Source organism: Rhynchophorus ferrugineus, unplaced genomic scaffold (assembly GCF_030347505.1).
Source record: "Rhynchophorus ferrugineus isolate W39M unplaced genomic scaffold, kcgeb_rfMv2 rfM1, whole genome shotgun sequence".
Classification (NCBI taxonomy): domain Eukaryota; kingdom Metazoa; phylum Arthropoda; class Insecta; order Coleoptera; family Curculionidae; genus Rhynchophorus; species Rhynchophorus ferrugineus.
In genome coordinates, this window is record NW_027472580.1 from 8,713,901 (window position 1) to 8,726,893 (window position 12,993).

Here is a 12,993-nt window from a genome sequence, read left to right on the forward strand (position 1 = left end):
GCAAGCAGTTAAACAAGTTGTTTTGTAAAAAAATTAACGAACTTTTGCGCGCAGAATTGATATTAAGTTTTAACAGAATTCGAAAAGAAATAACGGAAAATTAATACATTTTAAGAAACAGGACGTATATGCTTTGATAACCTGCCAACAAAAAGCAACTTCCGTTTGAGACTGAACACAAGACATCTCCCATCCTATCCTCCGTCCAAAAATAAAACCATTTCATTATATCTTCCAGAATCGAGAGCATAATATGGAAATGGACTTGCGGTTCAGTTGCGACCGTGACTCAATGGTGCTCTTTCCTATTTAACAGTGTTTTTTTGCTGAAGTAATCACTTTGGCAACTCCGCAAACACGTGCTCGAAAATGTTGAAATCGCTGTTTCCTTGGAAACATAACAAAACAAAACAAGTGATGGCCGCACAACCGCCTATGGACGAAGGTAAGTGTCAAAGTGTTTGTCATGTATTTTTTCCGATAAAATTGTACTTTAAACGCGATTGTTTTAACTGTAAGTAACGATTTCAGTAATGCGGTGATAAATCAATTCGATAGTGTCACTAATAGTGTTTGTGCCTAAAGGGAAAGGTAAAAATAATCTCATATGGTCCACCTACTATCTTTTCAGTTCTTTCAATCGGTTTAGGCACTAATTGGTGTAAAAATAAACTGAATCTATTTCGAAACGGCATGGAGTTTACGGAAGTCAAGAGGATATAAATGGGACACTCCAGATTTTATGGGTGAAACTCTTTTTTATTTTATAGTTTTGTTTGTTTATGTGTGGAGTGTTTATCGTACTTTCAAAGGTTTAGAAACGCGATGATATTTTAATAGTATTAAACGGTTTAAATATTTATTTTTAAACATTTCATTATTACGGGAGTGTTCAATTAAAAGATAATAAAAAGTGTTTTCGGTGTGGTAGTGCTTAATTTCCTGACGTCGTTGAATTATTTTTTTGTGCTTTATTTGATGGAATTAAATATAGTAACGATACCAGGTTTGTCAAGGGTTGGTGTATGTATATATTGATTTTTGTGCGAACGTATTACATTATTAAAAAAATACGCTTCGCCATATTTCGTTTTAAATTATTGAAACCGACTTTTAACGACAAATCCTCATTTAATTACTATTTACATTGACTGGATTCATTCCGGTTCACCTTCATTATCTATATAGCTACTTTTCGATGCATGCCGAGAATCAATCTGCCTTCGCGATCTACCTTAACACGATACATGCGAACAGTATATGTCGTCTCCGTGTCGTCTTATGTTTGTTCTTTTATTTATAGAAGCAATTAATAAGCTAACGTAACTTATGTAAGAGAGAACGACGGGTCCTCGGACGGAGACGGAAGATGGTCAGGTGGATTATAGTTGAGCGGATTTTTTACATATTTTTACATAAAGCGACATTAGAATTAATTTCTATTCGATCTTGATAAGGATACCCGTGGTTTTGTTTTGATACCTGCCTCAACGTTGCGGCGTCAATCGTTTGTATGTGTCCACGATAAACCGTGCTTCGAATTGTGGGTTTAACCGATATGATCAGATGCTTCTCCTAGCCTTTTTTTTTCTTGTGCGTTAAGTGGAAGAAAAAGTAATCTATGTATTTAGCTTTTAAATGCTCAATATTTTTAAACAATATCATTAAACCGGGTCGCAATATCGAATCATTTTTTTATTGGTATATTTCGGTACTGATCTGAGGTAATTTCCGATATTCCGGCATTGTTTGGATACTGCTGTCATTTGAAGAAGAGGGTGTATACATTTAAGTCAGTCATTAAATATGGACTTTTAAGAGGAGGGCTTTTTCCAACGAGGGTTTATCTGGACTGGACCTACAGTTTAACGTGGGCTCCGAACCACGGTCCTCGTCATTAGTCTATCGACTGGCGAGTGACAAAGTTAGAAATCATCCAAGAAGATATCCGGTCTTATCCAGCCTAGTTGCTGGTGTGACGGGATCATTTTCCTTGTCGGATATTACGAACCCGCGACTATCACAACAGTAGGGGGACCATCCTGTCGCCATGACCACGGCGCCGACCAAGCCAGCAACAAAATATATTATGTTCTAGATAATTTTTTATCAGAATAAAACTTTATGAATTATTTTTCCTTTGAGATCAAAATCAGTGTAAATTATCAACGAAAGTATGCAATATATTTCAGCAATAACGGAAATATTTTAAAATTTTTATATCGGTTACCCTGGTAATTATTTACCACGAAGTGTACTTGAGATGAGAACAGCCAGAAGTCAAACGGAGCTAAATATGGCAGAACGGAGTTATTTCGTATTTTAATTCTCTGATTTTTATGATTGTTATGATATGAATGCGTTTTTTTTTTTCGTGAGAGGATATGCTTTTTTGATAAAACATTAGTTTTTTAACCTGTAAACCAGGTGATTTACAAATCGTTAGGTCAATAGAGTGAGAAAGTTGCAATAATTACATTTGCTGATGCAGCTAAAAAAGTTGATGAAATTCTTGAAAATGCCCAGCTATTCAAACATGTCAGTGTCACTATGAGTATGGAGCTATACTTTGACTAGAAGACTCAAACAGAAGACGAAACTATAAAGATGCCATGCTGAAGCACACTGAAATGTAGCCATTTCTGAAACCTATCCGAACCGGTAATGAAAAAGTATTACGTATGACCATTGAAAATATCAAATATCATCGATAAGGACTGAATGGCTTGTTAGACTACTGGTCTGAGGTGGAACTGGAAAGGAATCCTCCACCATAAGCTGCTTCCAAATGGTTAGATTATAGATTCTTAACTTTATTGTAGGTTGACCTATAGAGGAAATAAATACAAGGAAATGTTTTTTATCATGATAGCCCCACTACATATTTTTCGATACGTCCTCGATTTCATTGGAGCCGTATAGTCCCTATATCTGTAAATCCTCTGACAATCACTTGTTTTGATCTCTGCAGAACTGCTTTAATGGAGTTGAGCTGTTTTCAAAAACTATTGGGACCATATATATATATATATATATATATATATATATATATATATACATATATATATATATATATATATATATATATATATATATATATATATATATATACTGGTAATAATTGTCTTTAACTTATCGGTGTACACTGGATCTGGAATGATCATTATAGAAAGTAGTCTAGCGGTGTTAAATCGCATGATCTCGGAGGCCAATTCATAGATCCAAAATGTAGTCCAAATGCTCCATAGGCCCAAAGTTCGTAAGGAAAATAGGCTATGTGTAAATGCTACAGACAGAGTACTGTTGAGGAATAAATTCAGAGACGCAGATTGCAATGGTTGCAGACATGTCCAGTCTGTCGAATGAAAGGTGAACAAATTCCTCATAGACTTCTATGACGAAATCGACCTTTTCGGTGGAAGACACAGCCAGCAACTTCGAAGAGAACATGGATCAAGATAACTGAAAACGATCTGACGATCTGAGCCTGACATTGTCCGAGGCCAGAACAGTTGTGGCGAGATTTAGTGAAGAATGATATTGGTTGAGAAGTAGATACGCTCCTCGCGATGGCTGTGGATTGTTGATGATAATGATGATGATCATGATGACGAGGTCCAGAATGTGGAATTATGCGCTCGTCAAACGTTTCGTCTGGAAAATAAATTGTTGCACAAGCTGTGTGACATGTTGAAACCACAGCTTTTTTCTCAATTATCATGAGTGACTGATTTCTAACAGAATTGTTTCTGCAAGATAATGGCCCAATGATTCAGTAAGTCCATAAAGCACATCAGACAGTTGGTTTTTCTGGATTTAACGCTGTCTCGACTTAGATTTGACCAAAAATTAGAGTTTTTATTGGATTTACAATATTACAGCACCAATAAATCAGTCTCATCGGGATAAAATGACAAATCAAACCATTATATAATAAAATAATCAAATATTGTGATAATATTGTGTATATAACCGAATTGTGCTGTAGTTTATACATAATAAGTCCCAAAATAAACTCTATTATTATAGTCTGCCTTGTATTTCCACTGTACTGTAGCTGAAATATTCGCAATAAAGGAAGCCCTCTATCTCATAATATCACTTAGTAGCCATGCTAAAACATGGCTTATATGCTCTAACTCGCGAAATTCGCTTCAGGCTATCTCATTCTGTGTGTTATATGTCGTTGAAACAACATCATATCCAGCCACAATTATTAAAGGGCATACCTGGGACTGAATTGGCTAATGACCTCGCCAAGGACGCTATAGCAAGTGGCTAACAAATTGTAAATATTCTATATTATAAGGTAATCTTTACCTACCCAGTTATAGATGGTATTTAAAAAGCTTTTCAAAGAAACCAAAAAAAAAGAAATCGTACCACAATCCAACATGGGAACCAAATACAAAGCAGAAGATACCTCAATGGCACAATCGACTCCAAACACCACTTTAACAAGAGAATACTTGTTAAAATCTCAGATTACCCTCTTCGAAATGGAAAATTCAACAAGAACAATCATTGAATCAGTACACCCCCAAATCAAACAACTCGTTGATGATGTTATAACAAAAGACGGAAGGATAGAAGCCCTGCAAGACATGAACAAGCATGCCCGGAGCTACGCGCACTGATACAGCAAATAGCCGTAACGATGAGCTCACGCGAGATTAAAAGAATAAATGAGGAAAATTTGAAAGGAAAAATAAACGGGACAAAATGTATCAAGAAACACAAAACTTCCAAGAAAAGGTTGGTAAACTTTATTGTTTTCTCATGTGGTGAGGAGGGCATGGAAAAAGAACAAACTGCCGAAACTACAACATACCAAGCCAGGCCGACCCAAAAGCTCAATAAAGGAAGGAAAAGTCCCGCCGATAGTACTACGGGACAAAATCAAATATATCTGACTGATCCGTATGATTAAAATCGAAATCGGTAACACGAGGACAAGACCTGAGGATTTCTATCTTAAAACCGCTGACAACTACAAACTGTCAACCAAGATCTTAGAGAAAGGAAGTATCCTTTCCACTCCTTCGCATCCTTACAGGAGAGGCAACTCAAGGGCCTCATCAAAGGACTATTGCAATCGATAACAGACGACCAAGTTAGAGAAGCACTCCAGGAAGAGGGATTCCATCCATCCCTTGTAAAAAGATGACGGACAAAAGCCGGAATCGTCATCCCACTCACTGCTGGACCAGAGGGTAACAGTTGAATCCCAAAGAGGCACCGGGCAGGCGATACAATGCTTCAACTGCCAGCTATACGGACACTCCTCCAGCAACAAACGAGCCTCACTAAAGTGCATGAAATGCGCCGGTAACCATGAGTTTAGATCCTGTATCTTACATGACATGTTTCATCCATTGTCACATATCGACGCAAGAACTCGTGTTTATAACGCTTGATCATCTTCAAACACTGCTTCGAATCATCAACTCGTCGTTGTTTTTGGTCAAAACTGAGTTCGCGCGGCACCCACGTTGCAAGAGCTTTCTCATACCCAAATATTCGTGAATGATATGATGTACACTTTCAGTTGATATCTTTGGAGTGTCTGCTATTTCATTCAATTTCAATTTACGGTCATTCAAAATCATTTTGTTGATTTTTTTAAATGTTTTCGTCGGTAACAACCTCTTTTGGGCGTCCACTTCGTTCACCGTCTTCGGTGCTCATTTCACCACGTCTAAACTTGGCATACCAATCCTTGATTGATTTTCCTGATGCAGTATCCGGAAACTCGGCATCAAGCCAAGTTTTTGCTTCAACTGTATTTTTTCAAAAAGCAATATTTTATCAACACGCGAAATCCTTTTTTATCCATTTTTTTCACAATAACAAAAGTTCAGCTGTCAAATTTATACACGCATCTTTTGAGGGTTAAGACTAACCAAAAGAACATATGGATTTAATTCCGGTAGCGCCATCTATGTGTCAGGCCGGGGACTTTTCAATTGACCTGTTGTTTGTGTTATTACTGATTAGATTTAAGAACCGAAAATTTTATAAACGCATATAAAATATCGATGATATATAGATAAAAAATATCGATATTTCAATCGTCATGTCTACTTCGGTCGCGGTACGATCGAAACCCGCTCGTCTACAGCGTCGATTACCGATTCATCTCAGGAATTGTCGTGCATACATTAATTTGTTGAACAATATTTACGGGCTCTTAAAAACATCTCGCATTTACCAAAAACGGACTAGGCAGCGACCGTCGCGAGGATGTCGTCGTCGCCACCGTGAACAAGTCTCGTCGCGTGTCGTGCAGTGCGATAAAGATAATGTTCTATTACTTCGGGGAAGTCGGTAAGGGATTTTTCGTGTTGAGGTGCAGTGATTTTACCTGGCGTTTTTGTTTTCTCTTCTCGAGTGGGACTCAAACGCCTCCCGTGTTTTTTTTTGGTTTTGTAACATGTAGCGATAGTGTTTTGTTTGTTTGTAAGCGGCGTATCGGTGAATGGGATTTTGAGCTTGTCTCTAGTGAAATTGTTTTGTGCCTGGGTGTTTGTTGTCGGTTATCGAGAGCGTGTGGGCTTCCGGACCTCGGTCGGATTTCTCGGTGGAAAATTGTTGTTTGTGGAATTTCTTGTGAAAATCGAGTGGGCTTTGATTGTTCCATTTTTTATTATATTATATATCGTGCTATAAGGTTTTTGGATGCTCTAGGTAACACACCTATTGTGATAACGCTGGTTTTGTATGATGGCACCTAAGGAATATTTGTTGTTTGTTCAATTAAATGATGCTAATTTGAATTAACGTTTATATATAGGCCCATAAATTAGTTTTAAAGGATTTTAATTTGATGAATTATTATTGGAAATCGGTACAATGTATTTTATTCTAAGTATTGTGCATCGATACCGTAGATACTTGCTGTATTTCCCATCTTCCAAGAAATTTACCGATTTCATCTCTAAAGAGCGATGCTATATATCTTTTGAGGCTATGCACGAATCGATACAACTTTTTCGAATCTTCGTAAGTCGTGAAAATACTCATATGGCGAAACAAGTAGTAATCAGGAAGAGCAAGGTCTAGAAAATATGGCGGGTCGGGTAGCACCTACAATTTTGTTCCAAGTATGTTATCACAGGATTTTCAACATGTGGTCAATCGTTGTCACGCTGAAGAATAACATTACTGTGTCTTTGCTAGTATTTTGACCGTTTTTCTCGCAGTGCTCGGTTCAACGTATCAATTGTAGTCTATAGCGATTCCCATTGATGATTTCTTTAGGTTCTAGCAGGTCCTAGTACCCTATCCAGCTGATCCCACTAAACACAGAGTATTAGTTTAAAGCCATAGACATTGGGCTTTGCCGTTGATGTTGATCCATGACCTGGAGGTCCTCATGTTTTTGTTCTCTTTGCATTAACATAATGGATCCACTTTTCATCACCAGTAATGATACGATGTAACCTTTCAGATTTTGCCGTTGTAACAGCACTTCACACATTACCAAACACCTTTCAATGCCTCAATTAATATTTCACATCAAACATCCAAGCTTTTGAAAGAACATGGGAATGGTTCTTCAAGCGATTCAAAATAGTCTCTTATGTTGCTCCCAACAACTCTGCATATTATACTTTGATGTCAAAATCGCCTCTTTAAAAAAGTCGAAATTAGTACTCACATGTTGAAATCGATGGAGTATGGTTACCGTAAGTTTCAGACGACATTCGTTGACCTTCAAGCGCCTTCAGTGGCATTGTTCTTCAAAATCAAGTAAACAATTAAAACTCGATGTAAACTTGCTGATGCTATTTACTCGGTACAAATTCAGACATTCTCAACACACTGAAATATTTTTGTTCACACTTGACGAAATGAGACATACCGAAAAGTAAAACCTGTCATTGAGACTTCAACATGAAGTTGGTTACAAATGTACCAGATACGATTTAATACACATTAACACCATCTGTTGTAAATCTTTTAATATTAATTTATAGGTATTTTACTCTATTGTACTCTAGAAGAGTAGTGACATATGAACAAAATCCTTTTGAGGTTATGCGCGTACATATACTTCGGCGATTAGTTTTTGTTTGTATAAATATCGTGATATTCTTTGAGCAGTATACACCTGATATGAATGAAATTCGAATTGCTCAAGTCTAGTGAAATAATCTTTTGTTTGGTTTTTTCCGAGAAACCTTTGTTTCTGGTTTGTTATGTGGTATGTGTGGGCTGTTGAATCCGACGTATTTAATTATCGGCTTAATTGATGTTTGTAAGGTGGTGAATGAAATTGAGTGGGTCTTCAGACCTTTGATTCTGCGCATATTAAGAAGTGTGTTTTTTTCTACGGTCCAAGTATAAGTAATGAGTTTTTATCTGGTTTCTTTTATTGATATTTATATATTTTATGTTTTTTGTTACTGATGTTTATTTCCTTTGGAATGTGATTAAATATCGATTGAAATAATGTATCTTAATTTATGGTTTAATATTGGGTGGATTTTGACAGGTGGTTGCAAAAATTGGTACAATATATATTATGCATTTTTTTACAACTTCGCGTATTTCTCTCAACATGAGGATATCGTGTGTAGCCAAACCATGCTGCATGGCATGGTAATCAGAAGACGCTATAAACGTTGCAAGAATCTATACTTCACAACTCTTGCAACGTGTGACTGATCTTGTAAGAGGATAACTTTGCTTCTATTACTCTCTACGTTCATACTTTTTGCAACAATACGTCGTTCAATTTGTTCAATTTCGATCTTCAGCAAACTGCAGTAACAATTTCATTCGGTTTTACTAACTCGTGTTGTCCTACTTCTTGCTTATCCCACCATATACACCCTAAGACTTTATGGCCTTGAGCATTCGGCTTCAGCCTCGATGTATATGATTCTTCTGGACTAACCCATGACTTTTTGCACTTCATATTATTTTAGTATAGGTCATAACAATACGTCAGAAAAAACTCTTATTTTTTGCGTCGCAATCAATAAAACTGCGTTGTTGAAGCGATTCGAACTGATATTTTCTTCAGACAGTCTTGCCTTCTGACAGTTTTTCCTGCTTTTGGATCTTTTCCGTCCTACCTACAGTTGATTCATCAACTGCTAAGTTGTCTAAATGTTCTTTGAGAGTTGGATGTGGGTTTTTGTTAGAAGTATTTTAGGTAGAAGAAGATCAAGACAGTTAGGTTAAGTTGTTTACATTGATGCTTCTCATTTTTACCAATAGATACCACTTTCTACTGAAGTCCATGAAGCTTAGATATATTTAAATTAAGGTACACCTAGAGTGAAGAAAACTAAGTAATACTTATTCTAAATAAAATAATATTTTTGTTGGCTATATAAAATTTTAATATATATCTGAGTTTCAACGGTGTGAAGCTTTAAGCTTTTAAGAAATTAGGTGTTTTGTTGGTACACTTTAGGTAAATGAGATAAGGTGGTATGTTTGTTGTTAGTTAACACGTTAGTTATGTCCTTGTTGACTGTTTAATCTGACGTATATAAGTATCTGTTCAGCCGATGACAATAGATTGATAAATCGAATTTTTATGACAAGATTTTTTTACCTATAATATATTGTGCATATTTTATGTCGTAATATTTTAAGTACCCTAGGTATCAGTTATTGAGATATGATTTTTTAAATGGATTCCACCAAGAAATGTTCCTAATTAATTTTGTCGTGTACCAGGCGCGTCGGTAATTTCTTTCCGAATTCCTCGCATGAAATATTGGCCATGTGATTCTATCGCCATTCTATTTTCTCCCATCTCAATCTATTTATGATTGCAATTCTAAAAGAACAGTTTCTGCTTTGATTTGAACCATTCATCGAGCTATTTTTTAATTTCTTCGAAATTGGCGAAGTGCTGCTTTGCAAGTGCGTGTCTGCGAAAAGGTGGTAGCGGGATGGGTCCAAGTGTTTTAAACATTTATTTGGCTGATTGTGCTGCATGAGAGCGTGTTGTCATGCCGAAAAGTCACCTTATCATTTCTTTAAGTGTATTGTGGGCGTTTTCTATCAATGCACTGTTAAAATTTGATCATTTGTTTCTTCAGGTTTCAACATTTCATAATATACGACATCAACCTGGTATTGGGTCTTGTGACCAAAGCTTTGCCATGTGTGATAACCATTATTTTTTTCGCTTGGGATTTTTTAAATGAATCCATTTTTCATCACCCGTTATTATTTGATGCAGAAATGACAACAACTTTTCTGCCAATTGTTTCTGCGTTTGTCTTGAATCTTTATCCAAAAACTCCTGCAATTTCTCATTTTCAAATGTTTTCGGTCAGTTAACAGGTCAGTTGAAAAGTCCCCGGCCTACCACAGTAAAACACATTTCTTTGGCAAAATTAGTTTTTTTTTATTCAACATAATTCCCTTCAAGAGTAACACATTATTATTATAGCGACCCTCCAACTTTTTGAAGTACGATTTGTCCTTTGCTTCAAAATATACCTCAATTTCGACGATCACCCCTTCATTCGATGAAAATTTCTTCCCAGCGAGCATTATTTTGAGATCTGAAAACAGGAAATTGTCACTGGAGGCCATATCTGGACAATACGGTTGATGAGGAAGCAATTCGAAGCCTAATTCATGGATTTTTGCCATCGTTTTCACTGACTTGTGACACGGTGCATTGTCTTGGTGAAGCAGTACTTTCTTTTTCTTCAAATGCGGTCGTTTTTCGGCGATTTCGTCCTTCAAACGGTCCAATAACGCCTGTAATATTAACAACGCTATGTAATAGTCGCTGTTAATGGTCCTTTTTTTTCAAGTCAATGAAAATTAGTCCATGCACATGACTGTCGATTGAATTTCGGAGTGAAATGATGGAGCCATGTTTTGTTCATTGTCACATATCGACGCAAAAACTCTGGTTTATTACGCTTGATCGTCTTCAAACGCTGCTCCGAATCATCAACTCGTCGTTGTATTTGGTCAAAAGTGAGCTCGCGCACATAGCATTCATTTTGCACAGAGCTTTTTTTAGTATATGATGTACACGTTCAGTTGATATCTTTAGAGTGTCTGCTATTTCATTCAATTTCAATTTTTGGTCATTCAAAGTCACTTTGTGGATTTTTTAAATGTTTTCGTCGGTAACAACCTCTTCCACTGCGTCACCGACTTCCGTGCTCATTTCACCACGTCAAAACTTAGCAATTCTTGATGGTTGATTTTCCTATGGCAGTGCAAAAAAGCAATATATTATCAACACACGAAATTTCGTTTTATCCATTTTTTTTCACAATAACAAAAGTTGCTTCACTCAATATGCTATAATTCACAAACTAATGATACGATAGCTGTCAAATTTATACACGCATCTTATGAGGGTTGGGGCTAACTATAAAATATATGGATTTAATTATAGTAGCGCCATCTGTGTCTCAGGACGGGGACTTTTCAATTGACCTGTTATAACTGGGATGCGATCTGTCACTCAGTGTTTTGACATTTATTATTTTGTCAATTACATTTTTATGTATTCTGCTGTTTTTATAAAGGAATAATTAGGAGTTTGTGAGTCTTAAATTTTGTGATTCCATTAAAATTTCGAGTACCAATATATCGATCAAGTATCAGAAGATCCATGATGAATTATGCATGTCAAAAAACAAGCATACGGATGATATAAAGTATTCAAAGAAGACCGCCCATTAGTAGTTGACTTGCCGCGTTGTGGTCGACCTTCAACTACAACGAAACGACAAAAACAACGAATAAATTAAGTTGTTTTTCGAAAACCATCTTCGCGAGTTGAAGTGATGAATTCAAGTGATTTACTGATTGGTTTTTTGATCAATTGGTCAATCATTGTACTCGCTTGGTATGATTTCGAAATGACTTTTTTTGTTCTTTCGCGTTTTTTTTCATGTCATTCATTATGGGCTTTTCTTTCGATTTTTATGTATTTTTTAACTATTGCGGATTACATAAAACGTACTTGAATATTAGTTCATCATATGATGGCGCGGAATATGATTTTTTAACACGTTTAATGCCTGTTGCTGATTGTGCTGTGTATGTGTGTAGGCCTTTAAACATAATGACAGCATAGAAGATTAATATTTCATTGGTTTTTAGTAATATTTCGGGTTTCACGGGCCATTTACCTCGTTCAAGGACACGATTTCATTTATTTCTCAATTAGTAGGTATTTCAAGTTTCGTAACCTAAGAAACTGGCGTTTATATTATTTCTGAAGTAGTTCTAGGTAATTGCTGATATCTATTCGTGAGAATGTGAAGTGTCAATATCAATAATTGTTAAACAAGCTCACCTGACTGTTAAATACGATGGTTTTGACATTTATCTAGATAAACTAATAATTTTCGATTTAGTATTTTTGACTTATTACATTTTCGCCCATCTAATACTATCAGAAAATTCTGGTGGTGCTGCTCCGTTATATTTCGGCTTTGGTTTCGACGATTTGAAAGTCGTCATTTTGATGTCGATGAGAAAAATCAAAAAAGTTCGAAGATAACGGATTACAAAACTTGTTGGACGAAAACCTACCTCCGAACTTTCATATAGTTTAGCAATTGACGTATGGATTGTTTCTAGACGTTTAAATGCGACGGGAAAGCTCCAAAAGGAGGAAAAATAGCTACCACATGAATTGAGTAAACATTCAGAATCGCTGTTTAATTACTTCCAGACAAAAATAAGAGTTTTCTGTGCAGTGATGGGCTTGACGGTGATCTATTACTATAATCCCAAACGAAAAAAGTTATGGGTTAGTCCAGAAGAACCAACCACATCGACAACGAAGCGGAAATTCATAGTTATAAAGTCTTTATGTGCATATGGTAGCATTCGCAATATGTAGTATATTAAGGGCTACTAAAACCATATGAACTTGGCACTGCATGTAACAACATGGGCTGAAAACTGCTGTCGTAACAAAGAAAACGCGTTTTTGTTTGTTCAAAATTGGCTTTATTCATCAACGTACTCTCTATCAAGAGT

General features: G+C 36.2%; 2 protein-coding genes across 4 annotated transcripts in view; one reads left to right on the forward strand and one right to left on the reverse strand.

The window, feature by feature from the left end:
- Positions 1-12,993, reverse strand: part of thoc5 (THO complex subunit 5) — a 38,734-nt gene that overhangs the window by 4,307 nt on the left and 21,434 nt on the right. The window lies entirely within an intron of this gene.
- The window catches only part of LOC143203455 (uncharacterized), a 43,654-nt gene continuing 30,953 nt past the window's right edge, over positions 293-12,993 (forward strand). Inside the window, exons 1-2 of one of the 3 annotated variants that reach the window (XM_076415639.1) lie at positions 455-591; positions 650-746. In XM_076415639.1, coding sequence (XP_076271754.1) covers positions 743-746 — 4 coding nt within the window. In that variant the 5' untranslated portion in view covers positions 455-591; positions 650-742. The other 2 variants (XM_076415622.1, XM_076415631.1) reach the window with 2 other exon arrangements.